Source organism: Camarhynchus parvulus, chromosome Z (assembly GCF_901933205.1).
Source record: "Camarhynchus parvulus chromosome Z, STF_HiC, whole genome shotgun sequence".
NCBI lineage: Eukaryota > Metazoa > Chordata > Aves > Passeriformes > Thraupidae > Camarhynchus > Camarhynchus parvulus.
In genome coordinates, this window is record NC_044601.1 from 26,824,080 (window position 1) to 26,840,556 (window position 16,477).

Here is a 16,477-nt window from a genome sequence, read left to right on the forward strand (position 1 = left end):
CACAATAAAGTCAGTAAGTATATCCCATTCACATGAAGTATGTGAGAAATGGCCTAAATATTCAAGTAATGATTTTGGAAGGTTGAAATGTCTGGGAATCCAAACTGCAATCTTATAGATACAGAAATTCACTTAATATTGAGCTCTACATTTACATGTTTGAAGGTGGCAAAAGCACCTTGAAAAGAGTCAGGTGTTTATAAACTTTGAAAAATATACAAGATATTTCTTGCACACTCAATAGACATTGTTTGCTAATAATACCAACAAATGCTGCTTCAAGTATCTTCCTAAAATACAGAGAATACTCATTTTTTAATATATTTTCATTTGTCCTAAATTAAGCAGTTAGATAACTGCAATATTTTCCATTTGAAAGGTAGTATCTTCCCATTTTATGAAACAGAATTAACAAATGGAGACATAGCTATTTAGTCCTTTCACTTTAATAAACACAGATAAGTTATGATTATGGTCTCGCAGCTTCATCTAATAGTCAAAGGTAAGATGCCTTTTTGATAAACTCACCTCAAAACTTACAATGACTGTCCCGTAGGTTCCTCTCTCCCTGATTAGAGTGAGAGGAACAATTTCGTTTCTGCCCCTAGGCTCATTCACTGTGATTAAGGCAGACTAATGAGGAAGAAAAGGGACAGGCAATAAGGCACAGATCAAATATCACAGCAGAAGGAAGAAATTGTTACTGTAGAAATACCAAACTCCCACAGACAAGTTAATCCAATCTGCAAACCAGTCTGCTGATGGCATACATTTCCTAGCAACCAATTAGTTCAGCTAATAGAAAGCCTGAAAGGTTTGAGTTTAAAAAAATTATCATAATGTACGTTGAGTGGGTTTTCGTGGTTTTTGTTGGTGGTTGTTTTTGGTTTTTTGTAAATGAGTTTAGTTACGATACACTAAGTAAGCACTGGCATATGAGCACTGGTCATATTTACAGGAGTTCCTATCCATATTAAAAATAGGTTTTCTCCATTAAAATCTCATTTGTTAGATAACTAGACAATGGACTCTGTCTATCAAATTGTTATAGCTGAGAGATTTCAAAGACTTACAACACTTCAGGGAGCAGCATGGATTAATACTATGGTGCTAAAAACTTTTCATATTGGATTTTTTCAGGGAAGTCTTCTAAAAAGTTTATTGTCACAGTGCGAGCAATAAAGTAGTTTCTCTTTCTGCTAACACAAACTTTGTATTATTGCAAATATCCTCCATGCCACTAGAGTCACACCACTCTTATCCCTAGAAGGTATTACATTATGCATAGATCATGATTGATGCTCTTACAGCTTGAGAGTTAACTATAAAATTGCTCACTTAAGACGGCAAAAAGGTATATATTCTTAAAATTCCCAAGTCACCTCTTCAACTTTCCTAGGATATTAGTCCTCATTTCCTGTATAGTACATTGAGGGGCTGAACAATTTCTAAAAGCTTTATATTTAGATGAGCAACACAGACATTCACCCAAGTTTGAGGATCTCGGGCAACGTTTCAACATCTAAAAGCATATAGAAATATTAAAGCTGTATATATGTATGAATTGCATACATATGTATGAATTATCTCAAGAGATGTTTTCAGAGATGTAACTCAGAATCTGTCTTCAAGGGATTTGGGTGAATAACTAACCAGCATCTTTGACAATTTCACCTTTATGTTTACTAAAATGTTCTAAGATATACCATATAGAAAGTCATACCATGTTGAAAGATATTATTCCAAAGGCATTGTCATTTGATAAGATTGTTACAGTGACAGATTTGGGAGTGCCAAGCTTTATCCGTGGAGATGGTTTCTACAATTAAAACCAAAATAAAATATTAAGTATGGTAACAGAAAAAAAAAAAAGCATTTTGATGTTACTGTCTCTTAAAAGTTAATATTAGCTTACAAAAAATGTATGTCTTTTTATTATATATCACAATGACAATTGTTTAAAGCAATAGAATCACTAAGGTCATTCCTAATTACTGTGAAAATACACTGTAAACAATCAACAATAAAGTGCTTGAAACAAACTGCAAATGATTAACAATAGTTAAGAAATTAGTAACAGCATATCAATAGAGAACCATATACGAAGCATCTAACACTGCCAGGAATTGCAAAGTTGTTCTTTTTCCCCTAACATTTGTATAAAGCTGAAAGTTTGAAGCTATTACAGTGGGATACCAGCTAAAGGATTTACTGGAACAGCAACTATAAGAAGCAAGTCTTTATAGCATTGTAAAACTGAGCTAGATTTACAAATCAAAGTAAGAAGGAAGGAAAAATATGCATTTTTATATTCACTGCAAACATCCCCATAGATGTGTAATATTGGCAATGAAATAGAAATATTTTTATGGAATTTACATCTTACTTAGTCATGAACTGTTAGCTAAAAATATATGAATGTGAACCCCTCTCTTGTAGCGTAACTCCTGTGAGACAGAACAATATGAAGAAATTTATTGGCAAATATTTATAAAATAAATTGTTTGGGTTTAGATAAGTCATATTTAACCTCTGCTTCTGGAGGACTGGAAGTCATCCTCTTTTTCTGCGACTTCCACCCTCTCCTCCATGCACATTCTAGGCAAGAAAACAGGAAAGGCTCTGTCTTCACAATCTAACTCTTCTGTGCTCTAGTACACCTTCAAATGTCCACAGCTGAATGCAATGCCTGCTCAAGTGTCAGGTGCAGCAACATGACACAGAGATATCCACAGAAATGCTTACTTTCTGAAGAGCAATAAGCATCATCCTGCTTGGATTGCAGATTTTAGCTCGTGCCTACTACTACTCACAAGCAGTAAGACCACACTGTAATCTGTGGTTTATAGTGAATGAATGAAATACCATTCACCTATATTAGATTATCCAATGTTTTCTGTGGAATAGATACATTGAAAAATTGAAACTTACCAGTAATGTCAAGTGAAATGTGAATGTTTCATCAGCCTCTGGAAGATCATCATCACAGACAGATATATACACTGTTCGGTTTGTTTCTGTATCCGGTATAAATGCAGCTGCATATGTGTCAAAAAAGTCTCCTGTGTTTTCTCCATCAATCTGCAATAAACCCAAAACCAAATGTCACCTCTTTCTTCTTTCAATGTTCTACATTACCATTCTAGACTCATTCAAACAGACTTTATTCCCTCTTTGCTGCACAAAGTCTTCCCCCTGCACATAATTCTTTCCCCTGCTGTCACAGAGTTAATTTCTGGACAGAAGGAACATAGATAATAACCTATTTCTTTCATGCTGAGCAAACAGGTGAAAAAAACAATAAAATGAACAGAACACTTTCTTCAGAACTATTTATGACTTTCTTCCCTGCAATTTGGTATCTTTTGCATAATGTACCATATGAAAAGATTTTTTATTGGAAAAGCTATGCCTCTACAGGAAGCATAGATCTATACTCATAATACTCTACATGAATTAAACTTACCTTAGGATGTAACTGCCCTCTGCCTTCCATTCTAAGTACTGGAAGGAGCCTAGGCATTCAACCTAGATTAACAATTTGATCATGAAAGTTGGCAAGATTAAGTCTTCTAAAAAGAACTTCCCTTCTTTCATCTCAGTCAACATAAGAAAATTCCCCTAATTCTACTGTAAGGTAGGCGTTTAGAGGAGAGATTACAAAGGCAGTCATGTAAAAACAGCAAAGGGTCTAGACTAAGTTTACAGTTGGGCACTGAGACTAAATGGAGGAAAGCCACTGAACCAGCATAGCTGACACATCTGAATCATCCTTCTTAGAACCTGAAGGCTTGAAAGAACCATTGTGAAAAAGACTATTCTTCCTCTCAGAAGAGTGAAATTAGAAGTTCAGAGAAGAAGAAACAAAGAGGTTTTTGTCACTCTCACTTGTCTCTCTTATCAGTCACACAAAACTCTCCATGTATCTGAGTCCCAAAAAGCACTTTAAAAAATTATCCACAGTTACTGAGAATATAACTGCCATGGTTTCTTACCGACACAATTGCTGTGATGTTAGCAGGCTTCCCTGTCCTTTCAATTACAAGGCGTATAACAGTTGTACTTGTTTCATTGACTACAAATTCTGTTTGTCCACTGAACTTCACTTCTGTTTCTCCAGATATTAAATGAATGAGTAATGCTAAAAGCAAATAAACTAATAAAGAAGCAGAGGGCATCCCTATAGAAAAAAAAAGATATTAAAACAATTGTAAATGTAAAATACATAAAGCATTTGTGGTTGACCTTACCAATCCAGTTGGTCCCTCTCAAATCGTCACATACCATGATCATTTTGTGAGTGCCTGAATGAGATAAACACATGCAGAGGCCTCCACTACAACCAAGTCATATAATGTAAATATCATGTGTATCTAATTCTACTTTTATAATTTTCATTTAGTGATTTTCTAGACAGTACTTATCAACTTCTTCCAGTGGAGGAATAAGGAGCTTCTTTTAAGAAACAATATTTTTTTACATTACCAAAACTGTTTTCATTTTCTATCAACAATAATTAACTTCAAGGTTGACAGTTCAATTTCCACTTTCTTTGCTCTCTAGATTGTCTTTAAAAACACACAAAAAATTACAGGAAGGGTGAAGGGTTGGATACTTGCAGTCATCTCACAGATCATTTTCTGACATCTTATTCACCGTGCAATATCCTCACACATTTGAATATGTATTTGAGTCTTATCCCATGATCCTTTCATGTGTTCCTGTCCCGGAGAACAACTGTGCTACTTGGCCACTGCAATCTTTATACAGGCAGACTTTGATTTTCTTTTATTTCTACACAACATCTAGTATTTTCTGTTAGGTTATGCAAACTTAAAACCAATGTTTTCTTTTACATTATCAATTTCTCATACATCAGAGTCCAGTTTTGTGATGTAAAATTCAATTTTAAGTCCCAGGGAAGTAATCTGTGAAAGTGTGATACTGTAAAAGAAAAACTTTTAAAAGAGTCTGGCACAACAAATTTCAAATTATTGCATTGCTCTGCAGAGGCTTATATTGTGCAGTGCTGACCAGAACTGAGAACGTGGATGCTGGATAGGGCAGATTGCTATCATAAGGATCTTAGAGGTTTTGGAAAAAAACAAGAGAACAAAGTGGTGCTCTAAACATCAAAATGCATTACAACATCAAACTTTAATTGAATTAGCTCCCTCACCAAGCTTTTTTTAATCTGTAATCACCATTTTACCCTATTACTCCTTAAAATTTCTGTACAAAAGGTACAAGCAGTATTTGTGTAATTAAATATTTAAATAAAATGTCAATTTGCTTAAATCCTCCTTTCAAGTGTTACAATTACCAGAAAAATCTGGTCAATTGTAGTTGTATAAACTGTACATAACATATTACATTACTATTTGCATATTAATAACATTTAAGATTAGACATGTTTGCAAAGCAGTTTGCTCTCATTATCTGAGTGGCAGTTATGAATATTTAATCATAAATCATCACTAAACGGCAAATGTCATGTGTACATTAAAACACATTTTTGTAAAGTATGTGTCAAATTTGAATCAAAGCTGAGGTCCAGCACATACTCTGAATGATTTATGTTTGCAATCAGATAGTTTTAATTCTGGACTGAACAGATAATAACATAGCCTTCAGACAACTTTAACTAATGCAGCTTCAGAAAGATTTTGAGTCTTTGATTCATCGTTCAACAAATTCTGTCTGGGAAAGGATAAATTTTATGTTGTGAGGATTTGAAATAAAATGCTTTCAGGCAAGCTAAAGAACAAAAAGATCCACAGACAGGGCTTATTAACTATGTACAAATTGGAAGTGCAGTCAAGATGACCATCAATATTTTCCAGAGTACCTCCAAGCAAAGACTGGTGGATTGACAAAGTTAGTTGATTTTAATTACCTGTAACAATAAATTCATCTAGATCTCTTGAACATCACAGGGGGAACAGTGAAACAAAAAAAAAGTAAGAGCAAAAAATCAGGACTATTTTCTCTATGAAAACAGCTATTCTTTTCACCACCCACTTTTCACACCCACCACTCAAACAATTATCTGATTATGTCTGATTATTTCTGAAAAAAATGTCACACAGTAATGATTTTGCTGCATAGCTTCACACTACTCTAAGCTTCTATTACCAGGAACACAGTCCTTCAAGATAACTATGTCTCTTCCTAGGAATTCAGTATGTAACAGAACAACAGAAACAATGCTTGATTCCCACATATCTATCCATTCAGTAATTCCTGTGCAGCAAAATCTTATGGTGAGAAGCAAAGATTACATATATATATATATATATATATATATATATATATACACATATATAAGCCCCCTGGAATTTAAAATTATCAGCACTTCCAAGGGTTTTTTCCTAGTTTTATGTGGAACTGTTCTGAAAAAACAAACAAACAAAAAATCCCTTTAAGCAGGAAAGAAAAGAGTTATCTAACTTTTGTATTAAACTGAGGAATTTGTTGACCTTTTAGCTTCATCTGTTACCTTGTCACAGACTTTGCCAATACCTTCCCACGGTACATGCTTCTAGTAAATAATACTGAAAACATGATCCTTGAGGGCAAGATTACGAAGTTTAGAATTACTTGAATTCTATTACTTCTACTAGAGAGCATTCTAAAACTATAGGATTACTCCTGTGGAACAAGAGAAGTTTCACAATCATACCATCAATTATTCAGCTGGTGTGTATCCTCCCTTGTTACGTTATTTGTACTAAGATTTACTTTGCACAGCCTGCCAGAAGTAGTTTTTACTCTATTTATATAAACTACACTTTTAAAATTGTGATTTCTTTTTAAGTTGATATGACATAATATAATAAAAAACCATACGCCAAGACTAAGAGAATGCTGAAAAAAATTATTCAAATAGTTGAAGTCATATTATAGGTCCCAGTATTTTACTTAATTAAAAATGAACTCACTTTGTACACTAAATTCCTACATTAATTTATATGGGAATACAATTTGGTTTTTATTAATTATATGGCATAAAGTTCTGCAGAAGCCTTTGCAAGATCATGGATTACAAGACTCTTACTTCCCTCGCCTCATTAAACCACTGGTGACTCTAATTTGTAGCTTGTTTTTTAAATTAAGATGAAACTCAAGTCCTTGTTCACTGCTAAATTTTGGTAAACCATGCATTTGGTGATCAAGTACTCCCCTCTGTTTCAGCTAAATAATTTTGAGTTCATTTCTCTCCATCCAGGATATTGACATATTCTAGTTAAATTAGTTTAATAAGCCAAAGTCATTGCAATATTTTTATAACAACTACAAGCAATAGAACATCACACATCTTTAGAGTATGTTCAATGGATTAACTATTTGGTTGTCATGCTCTCACTTAAGCCATTTCAAACAATCATTTGTAGTACCAGTGGTAGTTCCAAACAATGCTATGTACTGAGGCCTAGATGATGTTTCTAAGTGATTCATAATAAAATTTTCTGGCATCAAAACCAAACCATACCTTTCAAATAATAATCTAGACATTTTAATGGTATTAAAGGATTTCAAAAACATCCCATTCTTCAAACACATAGTTTTTAAACAGTAAAGAAATCTAACTCAGAATTCTGAGTCATGGTCCCTAACACTTTATTTTAGTATGCATCTTACGGCACTTTTTGAAGCAAATTTGTATTTTCCACTAAAATATGAAATATTAGTGTAGAATCTAAAAAATCATATACTGATTCCACACAGTAATTTCCACAATACTGTCACAATTTATATAAGGAATAGCATTTCAATCTGTTGTTCAAGTTACACTTATGAAACTGGTGAATCACCAGGATTAACTTGCTGTTCATAGTCAGTTTCTGGAACAAATTTCAGACGAAGACTTTAAGGTTTATAAGGAATGAATGGTCTTTTCAGCAGATTTTTACACCAGCTTCTGTGCTTAATAAACTAAACTCTTAAGAATTAAAAGAGCTCCTGGCTGTTTTCTTTGAAGTGTGAGGGAATCTATAGCCCAATGGAACATGGAGAGACCAAGAAGGGAAATGAAAGGGCAGCTCCAGATTAAGTCTGAAATTAAATAAGCATAAAATGCTGGACAGGAAATGGGAAGTGGCAAAAGAAAGAGAGTTCGTGAACAAACTAGCAGATGGAAGAAGGGATTAAATATTCTTTACCTCAGAGTTTGTCACTGCTGTTCACAGGAGAAGCAACGATCTGAAGAAGCACCATTCCCACCCATCAGCTACAACCTGATTTACCACTTGCCCATCATTGAACAACTCACTTTATATTTCTAAAGCCCACAGACACAGACAAGCAAAAGTCCACTTTTCACTGCCTGTCCTTGTTTACTTCCCATGAGTACAAATACCCAGCGAAGCCGAACATTAAAAAACTGGCATGCCTAGTACTTTGCATTGAGTACAGCATTACAACTATCAGTGGTTGCCAGAAAGAAGCCTATTCACAGCAGAGATGTAAGCACCCAGCAGCATCTTTGGCTGAATACAATAGAAGACAGATACATGTGCTCTTTCACACATGAAGTGGCAATTCTCTGTAGTACACAGGAACAACATAGAGCAAGAAGTTTAACAAGGTCATTGCCACTGCTGCACCTGTTGTAGAAACATATTGAAACCCTCCATATTTACAGCATTCTTTTCTTTTATGTATTCTCAGAACCTCTTGACATATACAACAGTATTGGAGAACAACCTGGGAAAGCAACAGGGATTATAAAAACTTTGATTTACCACACTTCTCCTTTTTACATTGTCACGGCTCCAAATTAAAGGAGAAATATTTTATTTCAGACTTGTTTTTTCCTTGCCTCAAAGTTCCCACAGTTCACACATATGAAAAAACAGGACACAACAAAAAACAGGCAGCAGGATAGCAGACATTACCCAAACCTGCTGTGCTGGTTGTTCTTCCTTCTTTGGTTTGGGCTTTTTGTTTAGATGTGGAATGAGTAAGTCTTTCACTCTCATATATATTGGAAAAGAGAGTTTTCAAAAGGTGTTATTTCAAAACAATATCCACCTATATCCCCTTTTTGCCCTCAACCTGTTTCAAAGTGAATAAAAAATTAGAATTACACTGACTTTGTGTGCATCCCTGGACCATGCTAATAGTTGCAGAGTCTATCTCACCAGTTTCCATGAACATTCTTCAGTGTTCCTTTTTTCTATATATTTTCCTGTCTTTCTCTTTACTACAAAGGCATGTCAGATGCCTGACATTCCCCTTCTTATTACTAATACAGGAAAGTGCTAACCGATGCACAAATTTTTAGCGCTACTAGGTGCTAAAAACCCCTTGATCAGCTTTCACTACCCTGAAGTTTTTGGTCTCAGTTGTCTGCTTCCCTAGTCACTACTGCTGCCTTGACAGAACAGTATCAACGAACATCAGGTGCTAAAAAGATTTATCTGCATTTGAAATTAATGACACTGCCATCAGTCAGTTATTCCCCTGACCACTTTCTTTCTAACGGTTGCAGTATTTTTTTTTCAGTCGTGTTATCTATTACCATAGGTATTACTAGGAATGGCAAATTTAATGTAACCTGAACATCTTCATATGATAATTCTTGCTCATTCAATCACCCTTTCTTAGAAAAGGCATGCATCCTTCAAAACAGACCTCTTATCCTAAGGAAGAAAGTATACTTAACTTGACTGCCACTATATTTATATTTACTAGTCAAGAAGGTACATTTATCCTCACAGCCAGGAACCAACACATAAAGCAGTAAAGGTGAAGCCAAGACAGAAGCATAAGGAGAAATCCAAATCATCTCACCCTGTTATGAGAGGTCGCTCAGAGTTAAAAAGTGTAAGAAGTCCAGAGTACCCCTTGCAAGTTTTCTGGCCATTTCTTTACATTTTCTCAGAAGAATTTGAGTCGATCTAAACTGTGTTCTTAATTTTTATGTTCTAAAACATATAATCATCACCGAAGAACCAAATGCTATCTCTTATGCCCAGCAATGCCAGAGATTTTCTGAGGTAACACTTGCTCTAATTGTGAGCAGCGAATAAAGGGCAAAACTCTCCTGCAGCAAGCAGAGGAAACAAAAGTCTTCCACAAAAATCTGCAACTACCTTATAATTTTCATGTCAAACAGAGAACCAAGAAATAATTTTGACTAGCTGTAAAATCTGGATTATTTTTACCCATACTACCTCCAGTGAACAACTTGGAGTTATTAAGGTGATTTTAAATTTAGAACAGAGATCAGAGTCTGATCTCTGTTATTGTAAATAAACTTTGGCTGAAATCTGCTAATTAACAATGTCAAAAAATACACCAGTAGAGATCCGAATTTGCTTAATGTTGAAGCACACTGACTTCATCTGCATAACTTTCAATTTATCTCACACAATTTACAAGAATCTATTAATATATAGGTCTAGCTACATACTGTGAAAAGCAAAACATTGTTTTTGAACATTCCTATGTACAGTATAAGGTAAAAGATAAATATATAGTTTTCAGCTCCACACTGGAAAATATCTTCCACCCATATAGTTCTAATGAACACAGTAGACATCTTTCACAAACAGAAATTAATTTTCCAGGTATTCCAGAACCAGGGCTAGCTTTTTACCTAGTAACTTTGCATCTAGTAACTTTTGCACCAAGTGACTTTAACTTCAGACACTTACTTACATAAGTAAGCACTTATACCCTCTCTTAAACTGTTTTTTGCACCAAAAAGTAAGGGGATTTAAAAAACACAACAAACAAAAAACCAACAACCAAACTAAATCAAAACAAAGCAAGACCCACACTAAGATGCCTAGCACTCCCAGCTCATACTTGTAGAAGTAACTGCAAGACTGAGCATGCCACAGGATCACACTCTTACACGTATGGAACCAGAAATCCAGCTGATGAAGGTCTGCTGGCTTCACGGCAAATCAGCCATTTATTATACTTCAGTAGAAATCTTAAACTTCACAATAATTTCGCTTTGTATCTCAACTTTGGAGGTTTCTTGCACATCCTCCATGCTCTGACGTAACACATGCTGAGAACATATGTTGGCAGCTGAGTACAAAACAATCACAGTTTCAAATACCTACTATCTGCTGTGAAGGAAGTTCCATGGCCTGAATGAATAGCATATAACAGAAAAAGAAATCATGGGTTTCTGCAGTACAGTGGTTATTTTTTTTTTCATATTTAAAACTAAAAATAGAATCATAATTATACATAATTTATACATAATTTTATTGCAAGAAAAAACACCAAAACTTTAGGGTACAGAATAGTAAAATTAAACCTCACAGCGAGGATTAGATAGCATTGTTTCAGGTACACTGACAGAATTGTTGCTATCCATAATGGGTTCTTTAATACACATATATATGAACCAAACAGAATTTTTAATGTGTGCCTTAATTATTACAATAATTGAATCAGCGAGATTTTCTTGAGTTCAAAAAAGCATATTATTTGATACAAGAATTTAAGGCATATATAAAACAATCTTCTTTTCTACAGTAAAATGTAATAATTTTTCATTACATTGCAACAAATTATGTTGACTTAATTAAAAAATCTGTGTGTTGCAAAGTCCCCCTAAGACTTCTTTCTCTAGAAGTAAAAACACATTATTGTAATTTGTAAAGATGATTTGTGTGGGGCCCTCACTCTAATCTATACTATGTATTTATCCCTTAAATCTGGGCAATTTGTTTTTAGATAAAACACATAATAAAGTATTTATTTCTCAGAGAACAGAACACTTAAGCAAAATTTGTTTGGATCCAAAGCCTTCTTACGCTACTTTTATCATGTATTCTACTTTGCCTGGCTTTCTAAACCTTTTAACCCATGTCACAATTTATTAATCACTATTTAATAATTAGAATAATTCCCTTATTAACTGGGTATTTCTTTTCATTCTTCTAAGGCACCCTGCAGTCCAAGACAAGGAAACCTCTTTGTTGATTAGTTATTTAAGACCAGCAACAATAACTATGCAGGAAAGAAAGGTGCTTTGAGAGGATTACACAAAGCTAGTTCTCAACAGCACCAAGCCAAAAGCAGCAAATTACAAACCCACATACTTCATTGCATGTAACCAAATTGGCTGGTTGAAATGCTAATTGCCTTTCAGCAAAGCTAAAGGCAGACAGAGAACCCTGAGCTTCAAAGAGTGACAAGCATTTTTTACCCCACTTCTGCACCATTGTCTTGCTGAGAATTCTTCAAAATCTATTCATAAAGGTAGCTCTCTTCCTAACCTTTAAAAATGTGGGAAATTTCTAAAGCTCTCACCAATACCTCAGATCTGTTGGCTTGCCAAACCCATAACAGATGGCTGAATTAAGGCCATGTTAAATCCCTAATGAAGTAAAGCTAGAAACAATTCAGAGGAGTAACATATTGGATCAGTCCAAGATAAGTGACTGAGAAGTTTCTTTTGCCATCAGAAAATGAGAGTCATAACAGTTTTCTAATTAATGAATTTATACAAGATTAGATAAACAAAACTATCGTGGTATAGGACAAATATATATTGCTGTTACATTCTTGAGAAAATTCTGTCTTGATTAAAATAATCCACAAATACAAAAGGTCTGATAAACATCCAAAGCATCTTCTCTGTTGTTTAAGTTCACCAGATAAATTTAGTCTGACAAATATGCCTGTTTCAGCAAGTACCAGCATACTTATCTTAACTACAACCTGGGTTTGGATTTTCAAGTTATTTCAGTACAAGAAAATACAAGAAATTTAGTTTTACAGGAAATACTCATAAGCCAATCTATTAAGCTTTTTTTTCATAGTTTTCATTTTTTCATATTTCAGAGCTTGTAGTTTGAAAATTCTATCTGAAAACTGCCTCAAGTTCTCATAGACAAAGTAAGCTAGATCTTGGAAGTGTTTATTTACACAAAGTATTTCCCAGTGATATTATCCACTGAGAAAGTGACTTAAGCAAGTGAGAGTTTGCAGAAATTTGCAAAAACATTTGTGATTTAGTATTTTTTTCCCAAATAAAATATGTTACAGTGGGTCCACCTGGAGTAAGACAAATGGCAGGTAATATTGTTTTCCCCTGTCAATCTTTTTTTTCTTTCCTTAAGAAATAGTAATGACATTCCTATTAGACAGATGTAATTCTTGAATTTTTGGAACTATGACAATGCCTACAACTGATGGCAGTGTCTTTGTAAAATTCAGTTTTATTATGGAGATACTACAGAGCACCTGACTCTTAATATATATTGAGAAAAGCATTTAGACACTATATATACTTATTTCTAGAGAGGAAAAGAACTGATATATTCATGTGTATATAACAGTTTATATATATATATATATATATATATATATATATATATATATATATATATATATATATATATATATATATAATTTTAATATATATTTATATACAGTTATATATGTATATTGGCTATACTATAACTGGCCAGTCTTGTAGAGTTGTAATGCAAGCACAATTTCTACAAATGAGTACAGCCGATCAAGAGGATTACACATGTAAAAATAATTATATATGTGATCATATTTTTAGAAGGTCAAGGCCCAATAGTCCATGAGTAAATAATTTCAGCATCTATTTTTTATTTACTATTGCCTACCTACGTTTTTGTTTTTCTTAGTGAACAACTAAATTGACCTGATACCAGGAACACCTTGGAAGAGGCTGGTATTGTTCAGAAATAAAATTTAGCTAAATTGCATCAGCTACTCTATCTCAAATAATAGCAAGAGTCATACATAAATTTTACTGTTCCAATGCTTTCCAAAACACCTGGGACTAAAACACTTCTGATGTAGCTGAGACAAATTTTAAATTTCCCTTTCTTCAAAGTATGATGCAAGAACATATTTTTCCAATTTTTCAATGAAACATTTTAAAATTAAAGTTCTGTTAAGCCCATAGACAACTCTTAAACCATGTTTATTAAATATCCCCTTATTGTTACCATGTCACAATTCTGAACACCGATGGTAGCTGTATAACAACGTCAAAAGTGATTTATAGACCATCAATATTTTTCTCACAAACTGCTATAAATCATTGCTGCCCAATGAATGAGATCGTCACAGACCTCTGTAGTGGTAGTTTTCTTTAGTGTTACACAACTAAAGGAATATGCGATCATAGCTTTTCCAATACTTTAATTTCAGTCATCATATTTACATTCTAACTAAAATATTCATGTAAGCATTTGTAGGTTTAAGGGCTCTATTTTTTAATGGAATTCCAAAGCAAATAAAAACACATTGAAGATAATAAGCTTAAATAAAAATCCATGGGTAGTAGGGATTTTAATACAGGCTATGATTTAGACCCAGTTCTGAAAATTTCTTTCAAATAAAGCTTACAACAATTTCTCAGGGAAGAATTGCACAGTAGATTTGAATGCATGAGGATCAATCTCATTCACTAGCACCAACAATTTGAAACTTCTCCAACATTGTTTTTCAACGTTAAAAATACTGATAGCACAAATAAACTGCCCAGCACTAGACTTCACAAAAACAGATAACATTTTCCCATCAATTTTCATGTGTCCAGGACACAGACCACACTGACAATCTAATAAGCATGTGCTCCCATTATCAATGTTAATTAATTTATTCAGAGGTAACTTTAGTAAACATCATTGATATCTTCACCTAAAGCTATTAAAATACAAAAGTGTACTAAAAACTGCTAACGCACAAAACTGTGCTTTAGAAATCTATAAAAACATAAATATCAGTAACAACCACAAATTAGAAATTGTATACCCTTGAAATGTGGTAGCTCTTATATTATGAAACATTTGACAGTTTCAATTTTAAGCCTATTATGCCACAAATTATTGTATTTCCTCAGGAATCCAGTTCTTTTCAGTCTTTCAACACTAAGCCCTATTTAGTAGGAGAAGCTTGTTCTGGGCTTAAGGGACAGATAAACTAAATATATCACACTCTACCTTCAGTACTTAAACTGTCCTCGAGGCTGAGTCCCAAAATACTTAATACTTAACTAAAAGATCTATTCTAGAAAACATGCATAAAGTACTATCAAGAAAAAAAACCAAAAACACTTTTGGCTTCTATATAATGAATAGGATTTTTTAACATCACATGTTATTTCATATCTGCACTATAAAGCAATTACAGACTCATTAAAAAACAATGACTGATTTTTGGCAAGCAGTTCCATATACATTTGATCTTAACTTTATCTGGGTTAGCAAGAGTGAATTATGCAATGTCTTACATAGAATCAACACATCAAAAGCAAGAAGCAAAAGCAGTATTTCTAACTGTAATCACTTATGTCGTATTGTAATTATTAATGTTTAAAACTCATTCCTTGTTAGACAATGATTTGAAAAATCCATTCTTACTTTCAACTCACTCTCCTTTAAAATACACAGTGCATAGGCAGCTCCTCCCCTTCTATTTTCACCTAATTTAAACTGCCAATGTTTTACTCTTTTTTTGAGAGTCAAAAATTGTTGGCTTCAGACTGAGCTGCACCCTGATAGCATCCCCTGAGAACAGAATTTTCCATTGGAAAGACTACAGTCTCCACCCTGCCTGGCTTTGCAGAGCAGAAAGAGAAGCTGCTGGAACAACAGAAACCTTAGCAGACTGTCACCCTCCAGCAGCCCCTCATGGATGGATGAGCGACAGGCTCAGCGTCTGCCGCTGCTAAACCCCGTCCCTGCCGCAACAGGTGCTGCCTGCAGAACATCAGGCTGGACAGGGAAGATCTCTGCAGCTGATACAGGATGCTTCCAAAGCAACTACTGCCTCAGAGAGAGGGACAATAAACATACCTGGACCCTGGGACAGGAACATCCGCGTCTTCTGGACTCCGCCAGCCGCTTGCACAACCCCTGTCACTCACGCATTATGCATTCCCGTCTCCTACTCCTCCCTCTGTTCTGAGCAGCGCCCAGCACTCTCCTCCCTCTCCTGACTGCTGCTGCCTTCCCACTGCTGCGGAGATAAAAGGGGGTGGGATGGAAGAGGACAAAGTTTTTTCAAAGCCCAGCAACTGCCGCTGCACTGCCGCAGTTGAGATAGAGCTAGCCCCTCCCGCCAGTGCCTTGGCAGGTCTTCCACTCAGCTTGGGCTGCACTGTTGTATTACTCTGTACAGCAAAACTGACAGGTTTTATTATTGGATTATGACAGATTTTGGATTTAAGTTCTCAGTGGCACCTGAACATGCAGCTCATCTTAATTCACAGCTATTCAGCGGCCAGGGTGGAGAAACAATTCTCTGTCAGAGAAACAATTTCCAGTCCTAGATAAAGCATTCCAGACTCACTCTAGCTAATATCAAATTCATATTTAACGGTCACCACCATCCCAAGGAAATCCTGAGTCACAAGACAGAAACAAAGGCAACACTCAGATGTTGTCAGTGTTCGCCTCCAAACAACCAGATTCTCCCACTTAAGAGCATATAAGTATCAAAATTTCTTCTTCTCCAG

The 16,477-nt window shown here is 34.7% G+C and overlaps 1 protein-coding gene across 1 annotated transcript in view; it reads right to left on the reverse strand.

Moving 5' to 3' along the window:
* ADGRV1 (adhesion G protein-coupled receptor V1) overlaps nt 1-16,477 on the reverse strand; it is a 302,349-nt gene that overhangs the window by 273,092 nt on the left and 12,780 nt on the right. The window contains exons 3-7 of the mRNA XM_030969486.1: nt 15,816-15,978; nt 3,996-4,180; nt 2,932-3,081; nt 1,724-1,819; nt 529-633 (exon numbers count right to left, since the gene is read on the reverse strand). Of these exons, the coding sequence (XP_030825346.1) occupies nt 529-633; nt 1,724-1,819; nt 2,932-3,081; nt 3,996-4,180; nt 15,816-15,837 (558 nt within the window). The 5' untranslated portion in view covers nt 15,838-15,978. The remainder of the gene's footprint in view (nt 1-528; nt 634-1,723; nt 1,820-2,931; nt 3,082-3,995; nt 4,181-15,815; nt 15,979-16,477) is intronic.